This window comes from Astyanax mexicanus, chromosome 22 (assembly GCF_023375975.1).
Source record: "Astyanax mexicanus isolate ESR-SI-001 chromosome 22, AstMex3_surface, whole genome shotgun sequence".
NCBI classification, from domain to species: Eukaryota; Metazoa; Chordata; class Actinopteri; order Characiformes; family Acestrorhamphidae; genus Astyanax; species Astyanax mexicanus.
This window is the reverse complement of record NC_064429.1, coordinates 22,559,412-22,585,099: the sequence shown is the minus strand read 5'-3', so window position 1 is coordinate 22,585,099 and position 25,688 is coordinate 22,559,412. Positions and strand designations below refer to the sequence as shown.

General features: G+C 41.8%; 1 protein-coding gene across 4 annotated transcripts in view; it reads right to left on the bottom strand.

Annotated features, from left to right (window-relative positions):
- adgrv1 (adhesion G protein-coupled receptor V1) overlaps positions 1-25,688 on the bottom strand; it is a 252,872-nt gene that overhangs the window by 182,278 nt on the left and 44,906 nt on the right. For 2 of the 4 annotated variants that reach the window (XM_049470643.1, XM_049470644.1), the window contains exons 9-21: positions 24,897-25,226; positions 21,790-21,966; positions 21,175-21,398; positions 19,350-19,382; positions 17,358-17,484; positions 16,935-17,120; positions 15,820-16,000; positions 14,241-14,404; positions 12,799-12,922; positions 11,565-11,825; positions 8,657-8,783; positions 7,598-7,815; positions 6,177-6,923 (exon numbers count right to left, since the gene is read on the bottom strand). In XM_049470643.1, coding sequence (XP_049326600.1) covers positions 6,177-6,923; positions 7,598-7,815; positions 8,657-8,783; positions 11,565-11,825; positions 12,799-12,922; positions 14,241-14,404; positions 15,820-16,000; positions 16,935-17,120; positions 17,358-17,484; positions 19,350-19,382; positions 21,175-21,398; positions 21,790-21,966; positions 24,897-25,226 — 2,899 coding nt within the window. The remainder of the gene's footprint in view (positions 1-6,176; positions 6,924-7,597; positions 7,816-8,656; positions 8,784-11,564; positions 11,826-12,798; positions 12,923-14,240; positions 14,405-15,819; positions 16,001-16,934; positions 17,121-17,357; positions 17,485-19,349; positions 19,383-21,174; positions 21,399-21,789; positions 21,967-24,896; positions 25,227-25,688) is intronic. The other 2 variants (XM_049470645.1, XM_022667571.2) reach the window with 1 other exon arrangement.

Here is a 25,688-nt window from a genome sequence, read left to right as displayed (position 1 = left end):
GGGGTGGTTGCTAAGGTGTTGCTAGGTGGTTGCTAGGGTGTTGCTAGGCGGTTGCTAAGGTGTTGCTATGGTATCTTGGGTGGTTGCTAAGGTGTTGCTAGGTGGTTGCTAGGTGGCTGCTAGGGTGTTGCTATGGTATCCGGGGTGGTTGCTAAGGTGTTGCTAGGTAGTTGCTAGGTGGTTGCTAAGGTGTGGCTATGGTATCCGGGGTGGTTGCTAAGGTGTTGCTAGGTGGTGGCTAAGGTGTTGCTAGGCGGTTGCTAAGGTGTTGCTATGGTATCCGGGGTGGTTGCAAAGGTGTTGCTAGGTGGTTGCTAGGTGGTTGCTAAGGTGTTGCTAAGGTGTTGCTAGGCGGTTGCTAAGGTGTTGCTATGGTATCCGGGGTGGTTGCTAAGGTGTTGCTAGGTGGTTGCTAGGTGGTTGCTAGGGTGTTGCTAGGCGGTTGCTAAGGTGTTGCTATGGTATCCGGGGTGGTTGCTAAGGTGTTGCTAGGTGGTTGCTAGGTAGTTGCTAAGGGGTTGCTAGGCGGTTGCTAAGGTGTTGCTATGGTATCCGGGGTGGTTGCTAGGTGGTTGCTAAGGTGTTGCTATGGTATCCGGGGTGGTTGCTAAGGTGTTGCTAGGTGGTTGCTAGGGTGTTGCTAGGCGGTTGCTAAGGTGTTGCTATGGTATCCGGGGTGGTTGCTAAGGTGTTGCTAGGTGGTTGCTAAGGTGTTGCTAGGCGGTTGCTAAGGTGTTGCTATGGTATCCGGGGTGGTTGCTAAGGTGTTGCTAGGTGGTTGCTAGGGTGTTGCTAGGCAGTTGCTAAGGTGTTGCTATGGTATCTGGGTTGGTTGCTAAGGTGTTGCTAGATGGTTGCTAGGTGGTTGCTATGGTGTTGCTAGGCGGTTGCTAAGGTGTTGCTATGGTATCCAGGGTGGTTGCTATGGTGTTGCTAAGTGGTTGGTAGGTCACTACTAAGCAGTTGCTAGGTGGTTGCTAAGGTGTTGCTATGGTATCCGGGGTGGTTGCTAAGGTGTTGCTAGGTGGTTGCTAGGTGGTTGCTAGGTGGTTGCTAAGGTGTTGCTAGGCGGTTGCTAAGGTGTTGCTATGGTATCCGGGGTGGTTGCTAAGGTGTTGCTAGGTGGTTGCTAGGGTGTTGCTAGGCGGTTGCTAAGGTGTTGCTATGGTATCCAGGGTGGTTGCTAAGGTGTTGCTAGGTGGTTGCTAGGTGGTTGCTAGGGTGTTGCTAGGCGGTTGCTAAGGTGTTGCTATGGTATCCGTGGTGGTTGCTAAGGTGTTGCTAGGTGGTTGCTAGGTGGTTGCTAGGGTGTTGCTAGGCGGTTGCTAAGGTGTTGCTATGGTATCCGGGGTGGTTGCTAAGGTGTTGCTAGGTGGTTGCTAGGTGGTTGCTAAGGTGTTGCTAGGCGGTTGCTAAGGTGTTGCTATGGTATCCGGGGTGGTTGCTAAGGTGTTGCTAGGTGGTTGCTAGGTGGTTGCTAAGGTGTTGCTAGGCGGTTGCTAAGGTGTTGCTATGGTATCCGGGGTGGTTGCTAAGGTGTTGCTAGGTGGTTGCTAGGTGGTTGCTAAGGTGTTGCTAGGCGGTTGCTAAGGTGTTGCTATGGTATCCAGGGTGGTTGCTAAGGTGTTGCCTGGTGTTTGCTAGGTGGTTGCTAAGGTGTTGCTAGGCGGTTGCTAAGGTGTTGCTATGGTATCCGGGGTGGTTGCTAAGGTGTTGCTAGGTGGTTGCTAAGGTGTTGCTAGGTGGTTGCTAGGTGATGTATATGCATAAATTAGATTAAAAGGTGTTGCTAGGCGGTTGCTAAGGTGTTGCTATGGTATCCGGGGTGGTTGCTAAGGTATTGCTAGGTGGTTGCTAGGGTGTTGCTAGGCAGTTGCTAAGGTGTTGCTATGGTATCTGGGTTGGTTGCTAAGGTGTTGCTAGATGGTTGCTAGGTGGTTGCTATGGTGTTGCTAGGCGGTTGCTAAGGTGTTGCTATGGTATCCAGGGTGGTTGCTATGGTGTTGCTAAGTGGTTGGTAGGTCACTACTAAGCAGTTGCTAGGTGGTTGCTAAGGTGTTGCTATGGTATCCGGGGTGGTTGCTAAGGTGTTGCTAGGTGGTTGCTAGGTGGTTGCTAGGTGGTTGCTAAGGTGTTGCTAGGCGGTTGCTAAGGTGTTGCTATGGTATCCGGGGTGGTTGCTAAGGTGTTGCTAGGTGGTTGCTAGGTGGTTGCTAGGGTGTTGCTAGGCGGTTGCTAAGGTGTTGCTATGGTATCCAGGGTGGTTGCTAAGGTGTTGCTAGGTGGTTGCTAGGTGGTTGCTAGGGTGTTGCTAGGCGGTTGCTAAGGTGTTGCTATGGTATCCGTGGTGGTTGCTAAGGTGTTGCTAGGTGGTTGCTAGGTGGTTGCTAGGGTGTTGCTAGGCGGTTGCTAAGGTGTTGCTATGGTATCCGGGGTGGTTGCTAAGGTGTTGCTAGGTGGTTGCTAGGTGGTTGCTAAGGTGTTGCTAGGCGGTTGCTAAGGTGTTGCTATGGTATCCGGGGTGGTTGCTAAGGTGTTGCTAGGTGGTTGCTAGGTGGTTGCTAAGGTGTTGCTAGGCGGTTGCTAAGGTGTTGCTATGGTATCCGGGGTGGTTGCTAAGGTGTTGCTAGGTGGTTGCTAGGTGGTTGCTAAGGTGTTGCTAGGCGGTTGCTAAGGTGTTGCTATGGTATCCAGGGTGGTTGCTAAGGTGTTGCCTGGTGTTTGCTAGGTGGTTGCTAAGGTGTTGCTAGGCGGTTGCTAAGGTGTTGCTATGGTATCCGGGGTGGTTGCTAAGGTGTTGCTAGGTGGTTGCTAAGGTGTTGCTAGGTGGTTGCTAGGTGATGTATATGCATAAATTAGATTAAATGGTGTTTGCACGTTGCTACGCAACGTGCAAATACATCAATCAGCTATGCACGCTAGGTTGCTTTGGCCGTTCGGGGGTGTCCAAACTTTTGACCCGTGGCTCCATTACACACAGTACTGGGGGGGCCGGGGTGTCCAAACTTTTGACCCGTGGCTCCATTACACACAGTACTGGGGGGCCGGGGTGTCCAAACTTTTGACCTAATGCTGTTTTATCCCATAGCTGCTCCATTACACACAGTACTGGAGTTCTAGCTACCTGTCCTTCCATCTAGCTGCCGTCCTCCGATTGGCCCCATTCATTCCAATGGGGCCACTTCGTACGACAATCGTACGAAATCCGTACGTCGTAACTTTTCGTAACGCATATTTTCGGAAAGAGCTCAATAAGTTCTACAGGTCCTCAATTGGTTTCATCTTCGTATTTCAAAAGTTGCGACGTCCACGGGCGTGCAAAGTTCTGCCCATTCATTTTCAATGGGCAAAAAAACGCGTACTTACGAAGTTTTTACGAAAAACGTAAGTCCGATCGGAAAGCTGTATACAAGCCCACCATTCCCGATAAGGACGCACGTTTTCTCTTTTGGACGAAGTCGATATTTCGAAAACTGCGGCACTAGTTAACCGGACAAAAAACAGGTGGAACTAGATTGCAGTTCCTGCAGAAACTGCGAGTGTGATTGCAGTGCTGGCTGGTATCTGCTAAGGTGTTGCTAGGTGGTTGCTAAGGTGTTGCTAGGTGGTTGCTAAGGTGTTGCTATGGTATCCGGGGTGGTTGCTAAGATGTTGCTAGGTGGTTGCTAGGTGGTTGCTAAGGTATTGCTAGGCGGTTGCTAAGGTGTTGCTATGGTATCCGGGGTGGTTGCTAAGGTGTTGCTAGGTGGTTGCTAGGTGGTTGCTAGGCGGTTGCTAAGGTGTTGCTATGGTATCCGGGGTGGTTGCTAAGGTGTTGCTAGGTGGTTGCTAGGTGGTTGCTAGGTGGTTGCTAAGGTGTTGCTATGGTATCCGGGGTGGTTGCTAAGGTGTTGCTAAGTGGTTGCTAGGTGGTTGCTAAGGTGTTGCTAGGCGGTTGCTAAGGTGTTGCTATGGTATCCAGGGTGGTTGCTAAGGTGTTGCTAGGTGGTTGCTAGGGTGTTGCTAGGCGGTTGCTAAGGTGTTGCTATGGTATCCGGGGTGGTTGCTAAGGTGTTGCTAGGTGGTTGCTAGGTGGTTGCTAGGGTGTTGCTCGGCGGTTGCTAAGGTGTTGCTATGGTATCCGGGGTGGTTGCTAAGGTGTTGCTAAGTGGTTGCTAGGTGGTTGCTAAGGTGTTGCTAGGCGGTTGCTAAGGTGTTGCTATGGTATCCGGGGTGGTTGCTAACGTGTTGCTAGGTGGTTGCTAGGTGGTTGCTAGGCGGTTGCTAGGTGGTTGCTAGGTGGTTGCTAGGCGGTTGCTAAGGTGTTGCTATGGTATCCGGGGTGGTTGCTAAGGTGTTGCTAGGTGGTTGCTAGGTGGTTGCTAGGGTGTTGCTAGGCGGTTGCTAAGGTGTTGCTATGGTATCCGGGGTGGTTGCTAAGGTGTTGCTAGGTGGTTGCTAGGTGGTTGCTAGGGTGTTGCTAGGCGGTTGCTAAGGTGTTGCTATGGTATCCGGGGTGGTTGCTAAGGTGTTGCTAGGTGGTTGCTAAGGTGTTGCTAGGCGGTTGCTAAGGTGTTGCTATGGTATCCGGGGTGGTTGCTAAGGTGTTGCTAGGTGGTTGCTAGGCGGTTGCTAAGGTGTTGCTATGGTATCCGGGGTGGTTGCTAAGGTGTTGCTAAGTGGTTGCTATGCGGTTGCTAAGGTGTTGCTAGGCGGTTGCTAAGGTGTTGCTATGGTATCCGGGGAGGTTGCTAAGGTGTTGCTAGGTGGTTGCTAGGTGGCTGCTAAGGTGTTGCTAGGCGGTTGCTAAGGTGTTGCTATGGTATCTGTGGTGGTTGCTATGGTGTTTCTAGGTGGTTGCTAGGTGATTTATATGCATAAATTAGATTAAATGGTGTTTGCACGTTGCTACGCAACGTGCAAATACAACAATTAGCTATGCACGCTAGGTTGCTCTGGCCGTTCGGTGTGTCCAAACTTTTGACCCGTGGCTCCATTACACACAGTACTGGGGGGCCGGGGTGTCCAAACTTTTGACCCATGGCTCCATTACACACAGTACTGGGGGGCCGGGGTGTCCAAACTTTTGACCTAATGCTGTTTTATCCCATAGCTGCTCCATACACTCACAGTACTGGAGTTCTAGCTACCTGTCCTTCGATCTAGCTGCCGTCCTCCGATTGGCCCCATTCATTCCTATGGGGCCACTTCGTACGACATTCGTACGAAATCCGTACGTCGTAACTTTTCGTAACGCATATTTTCGGAAAGAGCTCAATAAGTTCTACAGGTCCTCAATTGGTTTCATCTTCGTATCTCAAAAATTGCGACGTCCACGGGCGTGCAAAGTTCTGCCCATTCATTTTCAATGCGCGAAAAAACGCGTACTTACGAAGTTTTTACGAAAAACGTAATTCCGATCGGAAAGCTGTATACAAGCCCACCATTCCCGATAAGGACGCACGTTTTCTCTTTTGAACGAAGTCGATATTTCGAAAACTGCGGCACTAGTTAACCGGACAAAAAACAGGTGGAATAATAAGAAGAAGAAGAAGAAGAATAAGACTTAAGAAGATCAATACTGTGATTGCATTACTGCAATCACACTAATAATAATAATAAGAATAAGACTTAAGAAGAACAATACTGTGATTGCATTACTGCAATCACACTAATAATAATAATAATAATAATAATAACAATAATAATAATAACAATAACAATAACATTGTTATTGTTATTATTATTATTGTTATTATTATTATTATTATTATTAATAATAATAATACAAATATTAATTAAACTAATTGAATTTAATTTTATATATTTTTACATTTATTATTTTATATAATATAGATCCACTTCTAATCCACTTCTAGGATTCTTGATGCACCTGATGGCATGTGTTTGGACTGCGAACTGAATTGCTGTTTTAATAAATACATATGTAAATTTGAAGCACTAAATGTAATTAATTCAATTCATATTAGGACTGCGGGACGGGAGCGGCGGGAATGTGTATGTGGCGGGCGGGAGCGGGATTAAAAGAAGTGATTTTTTTGCGGGAGCGGGCGGGAGCGGGACAAAAAGACGCGGGAGCGGGCGGGAGCGGGTTTAAAAAAACAGTCCCGCGCAGACCTCTAGCGTAAACATCTCAGGCCTAGTTTCTAACCTTAAAATAAACCCAGTTTACACACCATTCAAGACGGCCTCTCCTTTCAGGCTCTTGATTCCTCCAGGCATCGGGCTTCCGTCCAGATAAAACTCGATAATTCCATCTTCCACGGCAATGATGACATGGACCCATACATTATCTTCCACGAACTTCGCCGCTGTAGCTCTCGCCACCTGGGTGCTGTTAGATCCTAAGGTTGTGTAATGAAGCATTACACTAACATGAGACTCATTGATCTGGATCTTCACTCCGTAATACATGGTTCCATTACCGTTGCCCTTTGAAGCAATAAACCCATCCGTATTGGGCCTGGGCATCAGCCAGGCTGAGAAAGTGAAGTTGGCCAGGCTGTGAGGAATCTCCTGAGGCTGAACTTCTGGACCGATGCTTCCGTAAGCACCAGCAAGGCCAGAGAAGAACAGAGCATCGGTTCCAGAATGGTGCCTCCTGGCATGGGGTTGAAGCATCACGGCCGGTGGGAACGTAGCCATCAAGATCAAGTCCACCATGGGTGGTAAACCTTGCGGGAAGTCTCCAGACAGGATCTCCCAGGCCAGACGGACGTCTCCGAACGTGCCCTGCTGGCGTAGGATGGTGAAAGACGTTACTGAAGACATGTCGTCCACAGATAAGACGTCCTCTGCTATCTCCTGGTCCAGGTTGTCTTTGTCAATGGCAAATACTCCAAAGGGGTCATCGTTGAAGGGGATGAGGACAGAGGCGTTGAGGTTCTTGTCAGCCAGTTTGCCACCTTCTCCAGGATAACCGCCTGTGGAGAAAACAGAAAAAGGGTTAAAACTCTATGAACCTGTGGACATCAGAAAAGGATTTGACAACAGGGCCTTTTCAATAGCTTAATATTCATCACAATTCCTTTAATGTATGCAGTTTAATCATTAAACCTTTCAAATTTTACAAACTGCTGTCCTTCTGTCAGGTTTGCACAGGGAGGATGCGGAGGTGGATGCAAATGCAAGTAATTTATTAAACTGACAGTGAAAACAAACAGTAAATCAAAAACTAAACAACATATGAACATGGATAACACTCTGACGGAAAACAAAGAAACAACCTGACCAACATAGAACACAAACAAGAATCAACAAACAAATGCTGAAACAAAAGAACTATATATACACGAAAGAGGAGAGGAAACAAGAAACACAAAACACTTAGGGGCAGGTAACAAGAGGGTGGAGCTACAAATGTCGCATCTGGGAAGAGACAAGTAGGCTCTCTGAGACCATATGGGGATATGCAGAAGGGAAGGGCACGGAATAGGAGAGAATTACACACCTCTTCCGATTACGCTTGCTATTAACTGACTGGTTCAGGTGTGAATCAGGTGTTTTTTATTTGTTTGTTTTGGGAGCAGAGATCGCACTAAAATGTGCAGGGTAGGGTGCCTCCAGCACCAGGATTTTTTTTTAAAAGAGAGCTAACCTGAAATGTTCATCAAGCGAAGTTCATAGAACTCATTAAACTCCGGCATTTTGTCAGAGATGGCCTCCAGCACTATAGGCTTGGTCTTCTCTCCGGTGGTGAAGACGATGAATCCAGAAGTGTTGACGAACTCCTGGTGAGGCTCTAGAGGCGTGTCGTTGGCGAACAGCTGCCAGAACACAGTGACGTTTCCAAAATGTCCTCTATTCCTAATAACACTGGAGAAAAATATAGAAACATTTCTTTTAAAACTGCAGAATTATGTTATAATTATGTTATTAAATAAAGATATTAGCATTTTTTATTCCTGCTACCTGACAATAACAGACAATAATTTCTCTACCAAGGCAATAGTTAAATGTTAATTTTAATCAATTATAAAAGTCTTTTAAGGCAACAAGTATTTTGTTTTCACTTAAAATCCTTTAATTTTCCAAAAAAATTGTTAGTGCGCCTTACAATCCGGGGTGCCTTATGTATAAATTTACCAGTCAAATCCAGCATTATAACAGTTTTTATAACAGTTTCAGTGAATTTTCTCCAGCACTGAGCAGTATTAGCATTGCTGCTAACTGCAGCGCTAGCTCTTTTGCGGTTCAGAGGTGAATATATATTGGACTGTCTGCTTAGCAATAAAACAAACTACATACACCGAACCGCTAGCTGATAGCACCCTGGCTTATCGGAGAACTCAGTGTCCCTCAGTGCAGCGCTGTCGGGCGGCATTTACTAGCGCTAAGCGCCGCTAACCGTGGCTAGCGCTGCTGCGAACCGTGCTGTTGAAAATATTGGAAATCTAAGCTTACTGTAAATAAATGGAAACGATTTACACACCCAAATAAACAGTTTTCAGAAGAGAAATCTGTGTAGATTAATTACCAACATGGCGACACCCTTGTGCCTTACTATTGTCACCTAAAAAACGCATTATAAAAATGATTAAAAAAATAGACGTTCATTGATAGTGTGCCCTATAATCTGGTGCGTCTTACATTCCAGTATGTGCAAGTATGAGCTTATGAAAAAATGCTAAGGTAATGCTGAAGTAATTTTCCTTACTGGAAGTTGTTGGTCTTCCCCTCCTCCACAGGCTTCTGAGTGTCATCCAGAGAGAAGATACCGTTGGAATCATCATTGGCTTCAATTACCACAGTAGCTGTGTCCTGTCCGTACACCACCGCATCCCCTAAACACAGTCAACACAGGTTTTCACTGCCACTGACATTACAGTATTTATAACATACATAAAAAATCTGTACACAGTAAAAATATAGACACACCAAGACATACTGTACCACAGTAAACACATTAATTAATGGCTGGGATTAATATTGCTTCTCAAAAGACACATTTCCACCAGCTCAAAAATTCATAGATTACGAATAACAGGGAAAAAAAAATCTTTGTGATGTTTCTAAATTACATAGAGCTAAATATTTCATTCTCTGCTGTTTTGTTGCAGGATTATAGCATGTAGAAAACATATACAACATACATACAACATGCCTTAGCCCTGCCCTGTCATCTGTAATCCCCCCTTTCTCAGTTGTAGCCCCCCTTGTTACCTCCACAGGTGTTCCTTGTCCATGCCTGTACATAAATGCCCCATGTGCTTCTTTGTTCTCTGTCGTGTTTTTTGTTTGACCCTGTCTGGATGTTTTTTTAATCGGTGTTTGTTGAGCCTCTGACTTGCCAAGTTCTGGATTGTTTTCTTTAGATTGTTTGATTCTTTGTTTGTTAATTTCACTTCTTTGTTTGTTAAGACCTGGTTTAGTCATTTGTTTTATAGTCTTTGTTTTTTAGTCTTAGTGTTTATTTCTTTCTCTCAGTTTTTGTTTGTTTTTGTAATGTCTAAAAATAAAAACAACTTGCATTTGCATCCCGCCTCCAACACGTTACAATTAGATGTTCGTCTAACTCTTACCAAAAGCATCTCATCCAAGCATATACTTCACTTTTTTTAAACAACGGTTTGTAATTAGTTTATTTTCATTTTTTTTATCATTTATAATTATGTATTTTTTATTTTATTTTTTTTATTTTTTATTCTAATCTATCCTAAAGCATAACAGGCTAAAGCAGCATTCGATCTGAAGCTTTGGTTCAACATAATCACAAACAGATTACTAAAAATTGTTGTTCTTAGTCTTCATAGAGTTTAATAGGCCAATCAAAGTAGTCTAAATATTTCAGAGTGCAATCAGGGACACGCTGTTCTATGAAACAGCATAAATATTATGAGTCCATAACTCTGAATAACAAGCCAAATGGGTGTGCTTTTTTAGGCCGCACTCAGTGAGACTAATTTCATATTCAGCATCAGAAATTCAGCCTCATTTATAATCCTCTTCAAATCTTTCATAAACAAGAGCCGCGTGTTTGTAAATCAAACGCATGCACACATGGTCTTCATCCCGGCATTGTTATTAGCACACCAAAACAGCAGCGCAGAGCTCGAGACCCTGCTCTAATTAGCGGAGAACACAAGAACCGAGGCGGCGCAGACAAAGGCCCGGCTGCAGATAGCGGTAATCCATCGTCTTAACGTTCCTTCCACGTTCTCGCGGAGAACACGCCCAATGTCACTTTGTGGCGAAAGCTACTGAAAGCAAAGGCTCTTGGGTGGGTTCTTGTATGTATAGAGAGAATTCGGTGTCTGTAATTAACTTCCTACAGCGTTCCACCCCCCTTTCAAGTGCATGTGTGTGTGTGTGAGGGGGTCTAAGTGTGTGTATGTGTGTGCGTATGTGTATGTTACACAATACAGGGATTAGGGAGGGCTTTGTAAGTACAGGCCAGTCAAGCCTAATCAACAAAGCTTTCTCCGTACTGAAACAAATGGCCAAAAAAGGTGGATTCACTGGCAACACCAAAGCTGAATTCCATGGAAATGAATGAATGTGAATTATTTAGCTGATAGACCCCTATCGTGCCGTATGTCATTTCATTTTTTAAACATTACTGTGATAATAGTAGAATTGTATCCTGAAAGCATTGGAAAGTATATTGTGTATTGCTTAAGTTTACAGTTCATATAAATGGACTTGGTGTGAAATGGTGTCTTTCATAACTTTTTTTGTTCCATTATCACTACTGTATTTTTTGCACTATAAGGCGCACCGCATTATAGGGTGCACTATCAATAAACATATATTTTTTGGTCTATTTTGATACATAAGGTGCACCAGATTATAAAGTGCACTATTCAACACTAGAAAGGAACAGGGGTGTCGCCATGTTTCCTTATATTACAGCAGCTCTTGTGGCTAAGCTAAGTAAACCAAAACTATAATTCTTAAAAAAAAAAAAAACGTGTTCTTTAAAGTGCTGGACAATGATCTACACAGATTTCTCTCCTAAAAACTGTTTATTTGGGTGAGTAAAGCCCTTCTGTTGATTTTCAGTAAGATTAGATTTCCAGATTGGCTAGCCGTGGTTAGTGGCTAATGCTTCCCGACAGAGCTTGCACTTAGCATGGCAAGTGGCTAATACTACTGCTGCTCCAGCAGTGCTAGCTGGGGTTAGCAGCAGGCTACTGGACGATAATACTCACTTCTGAATGGTGAAAGAGCTAGAGCTTAGCGCGGTTAGCGAATAATGCTAATACTGCTCCCGTCTCGAGTCTCAGTGCTGAAGAACTAAACTGAAACTCTTGTATAACGCTGTACTTCAGCGGAGTGGATTATAAGACACACTGATGATTTTTGGGAAAATTAAAGAATTTCATGTGTGCATTATAGTGCGAAAAATACTGTACTTTGAGTTTATTTTTGACCCTTTAGGGAATTTCATTAACTCTTCGGACCCTAATTACTTACTACACTAAGGCAGAAACTGGAGGACATATGTACAGACTGGTACACATTGGTGCTCTGGATGGCTACTGTAAAATTTTAACAAGGATTACTCAATCCAGCCAATTGTGTTACTATTGGGACCAATACTCAATCCAAGTAGAATAACCCACCTGTAGTGTTGAACAGAACAATGTAAAAAGCTTCATCTGTTTCCGGGACGTCGTCGTCCATTACAGCCACTGAAATGTTCTTCATCCATTCTCCATAATCAAACACCAGCAGCAAGTCGTTACTCAGCTGAGAGAAGTCTCCCGGTGATGAGTCTCCATATTCAAAGCGATACTGAACTGTTGCTACAAAATTAGCCAGTCCGGCCCGCAGAATGGTAAAGTTGGCCATGCCTCCTTCTCTCACCCTCCTTATAGCTGGTTCTGGAAAGAAGAAAACACAACATCAGACAATTTTGCACTGCATGGCACCTACTCTACTCTACTCAACTCTATTTCATTTTACACTACCACAGCTTGTCTACACTAAAAGAGCATGACCATCTTCAAAGCAATGACAATTATTATTATTATTATTATTATTGCCAATTACCTAACCCACTCATTAGGACTCACATGTGGACTCACATTAGGACTACATGTGAAGTCAGTCAACGCCTTTTTTTTCGAACTGCTGCTGATGATGCAGCATTGCTGAGTGGCAACACAGCGCACTCGGAGGAAAGCGCAGCGACTCGGTTACGATACATCAGCTCACAGATGCCTTATGCTGAGTGACATCACCCTTTGGAGTGATTAGGGGAAAGAGCGACATCTACATACAGTAGCTCCAGCAGCTGATGGCAAGCTACATGAACAGGATTCGAACCAGCGATCTACCGATCATAGTGGTAGCACCTTAGTCCACTGGACCACTCGGAGCCACCCACTGTTCAGTTTAAAATGGTTCAGAACAATATCAAGAGCATTATAGCATTATACATAAAAAGTATATTGCGGTACAGATTTTGACCATATCGTCCAGCTTTACTGTCTAAGATTAAAAATGCAAACCTTCTAGGAGTGTCCACACGTCACTTTAAGATACATGACCTTAAAAAACTGTTCTAACTAACACTGTTTAACCACTGTGCCAGTGTAATTAACCTTTTTAAACTTTAAAGAACCTAAATTACTCTTGGAGTGGAGCACAAGACTCTAGAGAAACCTTTAAATTGCTGCACACATTACGCAGACTTCTTTAAACTGTTAAAAGCTTCTTCGCATTCACACTCATCTCATGGTGGTGTCATCAGTGGCACTGCTCAAAAGAACCAATGTAACTTCTGAAAATGGCTAAATAAAATAAATGAAGACTGAATAAAAGTTTATAATAGTTTATAAAATACAAAATTACCTGCAAAGTAAATGGGGTCGTCATTCTTTCTGATCTGTAAACTCGCATTCAGAACACTTCCCAGACGCGCTCCTCCAGTCGCATTAATGAGAATGATGGTGAACTCTTCATTATCTTCTGGTATCTGAAATAAAGTTATAATAGTTACATTTATACATAAATAGTGCATTTAAGAATTAATTCACTTACAGTATATGATTCATTAAATAAAAATAGTTTTTATAATAACACAAAGAACACAAAAATGTGATGATAGGCACTATATACACACTATATAAGCATATACAGTATATCCAAGAACTGTGTATTTTTCATTTATTCATCTTTGTATGTCAAACCCAAATTTCAAACATAAAGGGATTTAAGATTAGATTAGACTTAAATGTTACTATTTTACTGAAAAAAGGTTAAGAATGTTTAGGTTGGCCAACAAGTAAGCTTATACTTTACTAAATATTATTAAAATGATTTATAATATTTTTTTATTTTGAAATGAATGCAGCTGGGGAGTCAGCAACTTTAATCTGAACATAAGTGTGTTTTACAGCACTAAAGAGTAGGCCTCCTTCACCAATATCTTCTTAACAATTTCCTTAAATCTGTTCTTCAGAAAGGTCCTTACAAAAATATGTTTCAGTGCAGAGTTACACACATTAGCCCTGTTCCTACAAAAAAATGGATCCTATTGTCCTCAAAAATTAAACAAATAAAAAATAAGAACACTTATTATTTGGTGAAGATCAGAATTAGAAGTGAAAACTGCGTAAGCATGTTTTAAAATCAAATATCTCCTTTTAATATTGTTGGAAAATAAAGTCTTTTAAAGGGCTTCATTTAAAATAAAAAAGAGATCATCTTAAAAATGATGAGTTTCTTTGATTTTACCAAATTGAAAACCTCTGGCATATAATCAAGAGGAAGATGGATGATCACACGCCATCAAACCAACTGAACTGCTTGAATTTTTGCACCAGGAGTGTAAAGCATAAAAGCAGTGTGTAAGACTGGTGGAGAAGAACATGCCAAGATGCATGAAAACTGTGAGTAAAAACCAGGGTTATTCCACCAAATATTGATTTCTGAACTCTTAAAACTTTATGAATATGACCTTGTTTTCTTTGCATTATTTGAGGTCTGAAAGCTCTGTGTCTTTTTTGTTATTTCAGCCATTCCTAATTTTCCGCAAATAAATGCTCTAAATGACAATATTTTTATTTGGAATTTGGGAGAAATGTTCAGTTTACTCAAACATATACCTATAAAAAGCAAAATCAGAGAAACTGATTCAGAAACTGAAGTGCTCTCTTTATTTTTTCCAGAGCTGCATATGATGAATTACTACAAACAAAAATAAAATAATTTCTTCTCAGTATTGTCTATTGTAAGTGTGGCTTTATCTACAGCAGGAGAATGACTGATGTTCATATTCTGATGGTGTTTACCTCATCTGGCTTGGAGTAGAGGGTCAGATTTTTCAGATACTCCCCTTCAGCAAAGACCACCTCCCCCTGGAATGGGGTTACATCCCCTGAGTAGGTGGGCTCTATCCTCCAGAGCACTGACACGTTCCCAAAGCGACCCCTCCCTCTCATGATGGGGTAAGAAGCTGTAACAGAAAATCACAGACCTTTCAAACAAAAGCACTTCATCAAACGTCAAGAGCGATGGCCTATATGAGAGTGACAGCACGCCATATGTCAATATAAATCACACAGCCATATATATCAATAAATAATTAATGCCCCACTAAAGCGTCAGATATAAGTCAATATATGAGGAAACACCCCATATGAGCCATTAAATAATTCATGCGTTAAAAAAAAGGCTGGTGAAAATCAGTCAACTTCTAATTTTAAGTCATGTTTATATACGGTCCAGTCAGCTGCACTTATACTGCATATACTGTAGGATCACTTTGTAGTTCTTTAATTACAGATTGTAGTCCTGTTTTGTTCCTCTTTTCACCCTGTTTTTTTCAATGGTCAGGAGCCCACCAGAGAGACCACCACAGGAGCAGATATTATTTAAGTGATAGATCATTTCCATCATTAAAAAACTGACACCAACATGACACATGACACAGATTTTGCACATTTTGATATAAAAACATATTAATGGAAAAAATTCACACATGCAGGATGTTATTTTGTAGTTAATTCTACGTAAATATGTCTTTATTTGAGATTTAAATAGTAAAAGACAATATTACTTAGAATTTGACCATGCTTTGATATAAAATTTAAATCAGTGTCTTCTATTGTGAAGAAGGAAGAAGGAAATTTATAAGTTATCAATGTTTTTTTTAATTAATGTACATTGTCATTAAGTCTGTTTATAATTTTTTTTTTATTTTCCGCTTTTAGTATTAATATTTTCTTTTGTATTGTGCTTTACAATTGCCTCTGTAATCAAAGTTGCCAAATTTAGTTTTTTTTTTCATCAAACCTGGCTTGTTTTATAGTTGTGGGTGAAAATTTATTTTTGGGGCTACTTTTAAATTTATCACGTCCCCCAAGAAGCTTTAATTGCAAATCTGTGCCAACCTTAGATACTGTGCTAGTTTAGTCTCCTGACAGGTGGGTTTTAGACATACTTTAGGCACTTTTTTGCTGGACCTGGCAACCCTGGCCTCTCCAGTGAAGTGGTACCAGTGAAGTGGTATTTAAACGCTGAGAATATGTTTAAATGTATAATTAGCTGATGTTCAGTGAGTAAGGGTGTTGTTTTGTCCCTTATCTGGTGTGTTTACATTTTTGGAGACACAAAGAGTGACAAGCTTGTGTGTAGTTTGCCCCTATCACATATTAACGACAATAAAAGTTGAAAATAAAATTCTGTGTCAACAAATTTTTATATTCAGCATCGTCAATTATGTCGACTAATCGCTGCAGCCCTAGTCCTGACCATTGAAGAACTGAAAAGAGAATAAAAAAGTACGCAGAGAAACTGAACTAGCTACAGATCTCCAAATATTAGCGATGTTAGCTAGCATTGTAGGGTACAATGTATTTTTTTACACACCTGAATGCAGGTCCATTGCTTTGCTCTCATTAATGGAGAACCTGAAGCCCGGCTGAGTGAACTCAATGACCCCGAACGGATCGTCGCTCTTCTGCACGGTGATGTTGACCTGTCTGCGGGCGCCCAGGCGACTGGCTGGGGTGCTGTGGCTGCTGAGAACAACTGCGAACATCTCGTCCAGCTGAAAACAGACAAATGGTGTCATAGACCTTTGGTCTTCAATACAGGCAATAAGGTCTTGCAACCAAAAATGTCCCTATTGTTTCTAAACACACTCTGATGCACGATTTTAATAGGACAAAGCTTGTCCACATACGCCCACTGTCCAAGGAGTTTGCCTTAAGATATAAGATAAGATAAGATAAGATATGTTGTGTCATGGCCAGATGTATGGCCAAACCTCTCCCTAATTGAAAGTATATTGGATGCTATATGACACCCCACTATCAATATGGCACCCAATCAAAAAAATCTGCAGAAATATAAGTTAAATTAAATGGGATGGATTAGTGCAGGACACTATTAGAACCTGAACTGACTACACCAGTCTAACCTTATCATTTATTGCTCGTGGTAATAATATATACACTATATATACAGCTCTGGGAAAAAATGAAGAGACCACTTCAGTTTCTGAATCTGTTTCTCTGATTTAACTATTTATAGGTTTATGATTGAGTAAAATGAACATTGTTGTATTATTCTATAAACTACAGACAACATTTATCCTAAAATCCAAATAATAATATTGTCATTTAAAGCATTTATTTATTTGAAAATGATAAATGGCTGAAATAACAAAAACGATGCAGAGCTTTCAGACTTCAAATAATACAAAGAAAACAAGCTCATATTTATTAAAGTTTTAAGAGTTCAGAAATCAATATTTGGTGATACAGTTTTCATGAATCTTGGCATGTTCTCCTCCACCAGTCTTACACACTGCTTTTGGATAACTTTATGCCTTTACTCCTGGTGCAAAAATTCAAGCAGTTCAGTTTGGTTTGATGGCTTGTGATCGTCCATCTTCCACTTGATTACATTCCAGAGGTTTATAATTTGGTAAAATCATTTTTTTCATATCCTTACAAAGGGAGCTAAACAGTAAAGCGTACCTCAGGCAGCCCATCAGGTATGGCCACTAGAGCCACCACCACCTCCCTCTCTCCGGGCTGGAACTCCAGGATGCCTGTAGCTCCGTAAAAGTCCTCGTTTCTGGAGGGGGTCACTGTATATCTCACCAGCTGGTTCAGCAGCTGCCCCTGCTGTCTGATCACTCTCAGCTCCACCGTCTCGCCCTCCTGCAGACAGCACAGTTACAGACAAGCTTTTAATATTAATGTTATTAAATATTTTCAGTGCTATTTTACAGATGAATAAGTGACCTTAGGTACTGAGATTCCCATTATCTTAAGAGGGCACTTAAACTGGCATCAGTTGTGTTGCTTTTTCACAAAGAGAAACAAGTAAACTAAATGTACTTAAAGTGTACATTGTAAAGTAAAGTAACAAGGCATTGTAAAGTAACATATTCTTACGTTAATGAACCAGGGGCCTTTAGACACAGGCGAGAACTCAAAGACTCCACCAGGGTCATCATTCTCCAGTATGACGATCTCCCGGCTGGTGAAACCGGGCTTCAGAATCTGGTTCTCTACATTTGTCCTGCACCGTAAAACAACAAACAGCAGTTAAAGAGAAAGGAGTGTTCCCTATTGGAGAATTTCTGTGCGTCTACTAAAAATCCAATTCTGTACTACACCAGAAAATCTGTGCTGATATAACACGGGTTATTCACATGTAATTGAAATAAATAGGTGATTCTTCAGTTGTTCTCAATATATTGTTACTTTAGCTTTGTCCCCAACCCAGACTGTGAAACTTCTCGGCCAACTGCTAACAAGATCAGCGCTAGCAAACTAGCTACTAACAGGCTAATCGCTACCAGGCTAACCGCTATCAACATAGCCACAAACAAGCTAAGCGCTATCAGGCTACAGCTGCAAACAGCTCTAAACACTAACAGGCTATCCTCTAACAGGCTAGCCATTAACAGCGTTAACCACAAGTAACATAATCTCTAACAGGCTAGCCACTAAGAACATAACCGCTAAAAACATAACCGCTAGGAACATAACCGCTAACAGGCCAGCCATTTACAGCGCTAACTGCTAAGAACATAACCGCTAACAGGCCAGCCATTAACAGCGCTAACTGCTAAGAACATAACTGCTAACAGGCTAGCCACTAACAGCGCTAACCACTAAGAACATAACCGCTAACAGCTCTAACTGCTAAGAACATAACCGCTAACAGGCTAGCCACTAACAGCGCTAAACTCTACCAAGCTATCCGCTATGAAGCTAGCTACAAACAGTGCTAACCGCTAAGAACTTAACCATTATCTTGGTTATCATTATGTCTTTACTTTAATGTGCATAAATAGGGCTTGGCAATAGTATCAGTATTATATATCAGTATAGTATCATGATTTTTAAAGAAATGTTCACACAATATTTATCATCATATATTCACATGCAGAAAAAAAATGAAGTAGATTATCAAAAAATACTAATTAAATACTACTTCACTTCATTCAATTAAACAGGACTTTGGTTTGTTGGTTAGTGTGTTTTTTTAAACCCTAATAAATTCCATAATATATTCAGAAATGCATATAATTTTCATATCAATGCATATCATTTATCACAATAACAAACATACAGTATGGAAATACGAAAAAATATTATCATATTGCCTGGCTCTATGTGTAATCATTTTCTTGGTATAGGTAATGCAAAATTATTGCTAATTTCATTTTGCAAAAGTTATGAAGAGAACCTAACTGAAGAATCACCCACATGTTTAAATGAAATATGTCCAGTGTATCACTGTAAATGGTAAAAACCTTTAAAACCATGAGATTAAGCTGTGAGATTAAAATTTAAGGATATTATATTAATTATAATTTGGAAAAAACGGTATTAAAGTGGTTAGCTAGTCTCCTAGGCTTATTCGACCAGCCGTCTTTGGGAGGGGGGGCGGCCCACAAGCCTCCCCCGCCCCGGCAGGGGGTCCTGAGTGTTAACTGAGCCGAGCTTGGGAAGAGCCAAACCTGGAAGCTCCAGATAATTAGTAAAATAGAAGACAAAGAGCGGACAGGCAGCAGCATTCCAAACAAACGCATTCAGAGGATGTGCCGCATGCATACAAACACTGACGGCTTTACAGCAGGGCATAAAGGGAGCGGGTAAATTAGGTGCTAAATGAGAAAAGAAAGCACTAGGCCAGACCCAACTTATTCACTTTACACACGCACAGGGCTATTTGCATGCAGGCACGCTGACACACACACACACACACACACACACACACACACTGAAACACACTCTTTCTCTTCGTTTCACACACCCAGATGAAAGAGATTTCCCGCAAATCGAAATGTTAAGGCATGGTCCAAAGTGGTCCATCGCAACAAAGTGTTGATTCACAGCACACAAAAGGGCAGAGCCCCTCCAGCGTACACTCACCCGAAGTACACTACAAAGCGTGCAGTCTCTACCCTGCAGAAGGGAAGAGTGGGAGGCAAGCAGAAGGAGCATTCCCGTCAGAACTCATGAATACCACAGAGAGGGGTCTTCAGTGGAGAGGGGACGCATAACGCAACACTACATTTAAGTCTTACTGCTACACTTCTTTACTAAATTATTTATTCTTTATTAAACTGATTAGGGTGAGAACCTCCTTTACGTCTCATTAACAGTCAGTCAAAAGTTGGACACACCTTTCCACCTTTTACTGTGACACAGAAAAAAATATATTGTGTTATTAAAATATTAAATGTGAATTATTCCTGGATCATGCAGCTTGGCATCAGCAGCCAGAGTCAGAGAGAGAGCGCAACAACGCCCTATCCCCACATCACTCCTGGTGTATCAGAGCTGGGTTACCAACTGGCTATCCAGTGACGCCTCATCAGCGGCAGTTTAAAAAAGAGTATGTATGGGAGGAGGCAAGTGCTAGACCTCATCCTATAATGAGTAGGAATGAGTTTTTAGCATTCTAAGTTGGGGATAAAATGGAATAACATGTTTCTAAACAACTCCAGTTTTCTCATATTCCAAAATAGGAAGCCAGGCATGCACTAGAGAATCTTCCATGCTACGCCACCTCTGGAGTAGAGATTTTTAAAAGCTTTCCCTACAGGCTCAACAGATCTGGCAGCATAGCAGATCTTACATTTAGTAAAACACCAGTTTGAGATGTTGTTTGGGCTGTGTTCACATTTGTTTCTGATATCTGATTTAGACAGCGCCTGTTTGCACTTTGCAACACAATGTGTTTTTGTCAGAATCATACTTGGATATACACTAAATAGATTTAATTAACGCTTGTGTGACCAGACGAGATTAAATTTTACTATCATATATGCAAAAAAATCTGATTTAAGCTGGATTTTTAAGTAAACCAATAGTCACTTCTGTCGCTTCTCATAAAGCATTATGGTAAAACATAAAGTTTTGACCAAAAATTTTACATTTTTGATCATTCACTTATAAAGAAACACCCTAAAATAATTTGCTTAATGTTTCGTAATTCATTTGTATTTTTTTCATATGGATGTTTATGGGTATTTTTCCTTTATTGTTTAGCTTTTTTACAACTATCCTTTAAGCATAATCAACTTCAATTACAGAGACAAAAGCAAAATTGCACTTCAACAAAAAAGGACTCAAATATAACTGAACTAAAGATATTTATAGAATCACTGAATTATAGAATTGTTCTCTGCATCAGAGAAACGATTGGACACTATTTAAGGAAATTCTACATAGACTCCACATGACCTCCAATATTGATGTCTTGGTGTCACACTAATTCGGATAGTTTTAAAAACTAAAGGTTTTCGTCTCCGTTTTGGCCATCCTTCCACACGAAAAACGTGTTTTTTTGTTTTTTTTTTAATTGTTGCTGAGGAGTGGCGAGATTTTTGAATGTCTACAAAATACCATTTTCATTTCAGCGTTTTTTTTATTGGTATGGTGTTTCCGTGTGGACTGGGATGGGACCTCAGTTTTTAAAAATATCCAGATTTGTGTGGATGGAGCCTTAGAAACAGGTGTGTCCAAGTGTTTGACTGCCACTGTACATCTCTTTAGCACTGCAGGCTTGAGGCTAAAACCTTTTAACTAAGCAGCGAACACAACGTAACCAGTGAATCAAATCCACATAAGCACAGACAAAACACTTCAACACAATCAGACAAAACACAGCTAAGCCAATTATACAAACAACAGCTTAGACAAAACATCAACATGACATTTAACAGCACCGGGAGTAAAGTGTAAACAGCACCTATCTAGAGTGAGGAGCACCGTCTCGTTGATCTCTGGAACATTGTCAGCCATAATGGTGATGCTGATGTTCGCCTCACTCTGTCCCGTCAGGAACATGACTGAACCAGAGAACTGTGACAGATCATCTTTAGTGACATCCGCTCTGTTCTCGCCGACAGGTCTCACACTCCAGAACACCACGGCCTGCCCGTCTGTTCCGTCTCTCCTCAGGGGAAGAATGATCTAGAAACAGAATAGAATTTTGGATGAGCTGGGTAACAGTTTTTGTTTCTGTCCTTACATACTTTTGTCCATGTAGTATTTCTTCAGGCACTGTGACATATTGGAGATGAAGAACTATAGTATTTAGCTGTACTACAATGTGTATATAAGCTGTAATAGGTGTAATCACAGTTGTATAAACAACTGTCATTTTATTGTACATAACCTCCATAGAACTGTATCATAGAAATGCAGAAAAGCATTGGCTTAGCCACGATCCAATGTTTTGAAATTAGTTACAGTGGTGCCTATGATCCAGAAATAATCATCCAACATCAGTACATTTGGGCATACTGTGCAGTGTTTCTGCCTTGTCATGTGATGTAATATAACGAAAGTACAGTAGATGTACCACGCTAGTATTTGATTCTTCAGGTTCTACTGCCACCACGGTCTGGTTGCTGGTGAAGCCGATCTCTCCGTTAGCGATGTCGGGTGTAATCCGTAGGGAGATGTTGACGGCTCCTCCAAAGCGGGGGCTCACTGAGGGAATGAGGGGAGTGATGTTGATCACCTGTAAACTGTCCAGCTGAAGAGAAGGGAAAACACACTGTTTAAAAAGAGTGCTCTAAAACTAAGATCTGGTAAAAGAAAACATTTACTGATCTCCTGAGAGTGAGCCATTCGTTCACTAATGTTTGTAGAAGTAGTCTGCATGCCTAGATACTTGGTTTCATATACATGTGGTCATGGAAGTTTAATGGTTTGGATGGGTGAGTGAATACTTTTGGAAATATAGTGTATATACTGTAGATTAACATGAAAGGATAGACTGTATGCATTGCCATTACATTCTCATAGGGTTCTACAATACGGCTGTGTTTCCTAGGGTACAATTGGGCAAAACAGTGACCCACCAACAAAAATCAGGTTTCCTGTATTTCCTAACATTCCTGATGTGAATGCTAGGGAAATACACTAAGCCAGTGGTTCTCAATCCTGGCCCTGTATGTTTTAATGGGTTTTCCTGCTGAAACTCGCCCAATTGGATCAATTAGTTTATTAGCGTGATCAGGTGCGTTGGAATTAGTATAAACCCTAAAATCTGCTGAGCAGTGCTGCTCCTGGACCAGGACTAACCAGGTTCTGAGAAATGCAGCAGTCCATTTGCTTTCGACAGTTAGTAAAACGACAGGTCTGATTCTGTTTGGCTTGTAGGGTGTACTCACGCTAGGCATGGTTCGGTTGAATCGAGCTTGAGCCTGGTTCTGCCCCCTCCCCACTTACCCATGCTGGCCTGCACTTACACTGCGTTTAAACAATCCGTGCCTGAGCATGCTTACGTCATTACTCACTGATCAGTGGGCTTGCTGGTGTTGTGCCAATTTTACCACCCCCACCATGAAAAGCACCCTCTCTCAGGGGTGCGTCTTCTTGATAAAAGCAGAGATAATTTGCAGGAATGTCGCATCACTGACATCAGCACTCACACTGCATGCATACCGTGCTCAAATCCAACTGAACCATGCTCTGGCCCATGTCTTCAAGCGGACCACCCTTAGTCTGTTTGAATGGTCAATCAAACAACAGCTCTTACCCATTTTGTGTTTTCATGGCATTCACACTGACCGCTAACAGTGCCACTTGGTTGGCACACAACCCCGACTCCCCCCAACTGTGATGGAATGTGCATACCTTCTATATTGATATATGGTTGTAGTTAAGTTCAAGGACTTCTTTTTGTGTCCAAGCAGACACTTATTCCCATGATGTGACCTCTCAGCTAGGCACTTCTCACTGTCAATCAGCCTCCAGTCTATATATCTGTGTGTCAGTGTGTAAGTGTGTGTTTATTCTATATCTTGTCGGTTTTCCTAAAGGAGCTCCAGGCTTTTTCTGTGTGTTTATTTCTCAGCATTACTTGATGAAGTGGTTATTTGTTTGGGCAGCAACACAAATCCAATGGCAACAACCCAAATCCCTCACATCACCATGGCTCAAGATTGTTAATTGCCAGGCAAGCTGATGGAGAGACTCTTGTACTGAAAGAGGATAAATTGTTAGGACACTCAAGGTCGTCTTCCCAGGTCTGAAGAGAGAGCAAGGAGAGGACACGACACAAAATCAAGAGCCATAAAGAATAACCTTCATCAAAGCGGCATTCAGACCAGCAGGTATTCAGACCCTCACAGTCAGAGTCATTTAACTGCAGCAGGGTTTGTGAAAGTGTTAACCCCTAAGTCATGGGTACACTGTGTGACTGTTAAAGTCATGGCAGATGATTATAAACAGAAGCTTGTATTTGGTACTTAGCCATTGGGTTTTTTTTCTGATTATTATGGCAAATAAAAGAATGTCCACTTCACACTAAATGATTAGGGAAAATACACTACACCAAGGGTTCTTTTTAGGATTCAAAACATATTTTTTGTTAAAGAGTCTTCTGAATTGTGTGGATATGAGCATTTCTAGACTATCTTTTGCCTTTCCACTTCCAGTTCTATCTTCTAACAAGCACTCCATTTAGTAAGCAAACCTGATCGTGCAGAAACCTGAATGAAGTCGAGACAAAGAGTTGAGTCGAAGAGTCGAGTCAAAGAGTCGAGTCGAAGAGTCGAGTCAAAATGTCTAGACGAAAGTTAAGTCAAACAGCTGGGTCAACGAGTTGTGCCAATGAGTAGATTCAAAGGGTTGAATTGAAGAGTCAAGTTAAAATGTCTAGATGAAAGTTCAGTCAAAATGTCAGGTCAAAGAGTTGTGTTGAAGAGTCGAGCCAATGAGTAAAAGTCAGAGAGTTGACTTTAAGAGCTGAGCCAATGAGTCGAGTCAAAGAGTCAAGTCAAAGAGTTGTGTTGAAGAGGTGAGTCAAAATGTCTAGAAGAAAGTTGAGTCAAACAGCCAGGTCAAAGTGTGGTGTTGAAGAGCCGAGTCAAAGAGTCGAGTAAAAGATCCAGTCTGATTCAATGAAAGAACTATAGATAATGTTTGTATTCAACAACCCCTTGGTGGTTGCAATCACAATTTAAAGAAACCCTGCACTTCACGACGTCAACCCGCTGTGAAACCAAACTGAACCAACCCAAAAACACGTACCTTGCTTCATGTAGGAGATGAGTAAACATGGAAGCACAACAAATAGCTGCTATCACTGTTTGAGCCTTTATTTGCGCTAAGCGAAAAAAAAAAAGGAACAGGAAAAACGTTTTTGGTTGAAAGCTATTCCAGCTTAAATGATGCCGCAGTATGGGGTCATACACCAGCTAAAGAACATAGTTGCTGCATAATTTAAGGTGGAACATTAAATTAAAATAAAAAGAAACTGCCAAGTACCTGCTCTTTTCATGATCAGGTTTCATTGGCTGTTGGCCTGTTGAGCCCAGTTGGGTCAAAATATACTTTGATCTGTCTAAACCTCGATTAGGAGGCCACATATCTGTTGCACCCCTCACATACTACTCAATTATCTCTTTAACCTGTCGACTCTAACTGACTCATTTCTTCCATCATGTTTTCAAGTACCTGTATAAGGAAGTGAGCTCCATTCTGCAGAAAGGCGTCGTTGCGTATGGGCAAGATGATCTGAACCTTCGACTGACCGGAACTGAACAGGACACTGTTGGCGCTGGTGCCGTTCAGCACGCCGTCCCGGGCCCTGGCTGGGTCCAGAGGGCCGGCAGGGATGTAGAGGACTGTAAAGGCCAAGCGCACCTCCCCCAGAGTGCCCCCCTCCCGCAGGAAGCTCAGGGACAGGAAGCGAACATCAGGACGGCTCTGAATACTTTGGGTCTCGTTGGGATGGAAGCCGAACCGTCCGTAAACATCATCGCTGTCCTGGATGTAGAACACCATCTGTGGACAAGATTTACAGCACTGTCAGCATTTGTAACTATGCGTTTTCGGTAATTAAGCATTGTTTAAGCTACCAACCATATCTCTAATTAAAGTAATACAGACATTTTTAAGCCTTTATGTATTTCTGCTGTGCTTTCCACAGCTGCAACGGGTCTTCTTCCACTACTCCACACAGATACCACAGACAGTCGTCTACATAAAAACCCAAAGCATGCTAATCTTAGTAATCCTTCCTCTTTCATTAGACCTTACGGACAAAAATAGCGTTCACAAGCTACTTTATTACTCCTGCAGTCATTCATCCAAGGCTTTATCTGAGCCAGACGAGAGCCTTCCGTCAATATTTTGCTTTGCGATTTGCGGGGATGATTTTTTTTACGGTTAATTTATAGACAACTTGACGTGTACAAGCTGTAAATCTGGGCCTTTCGCTTGGTGCTAAGTCAGGTCCTGTCAGCC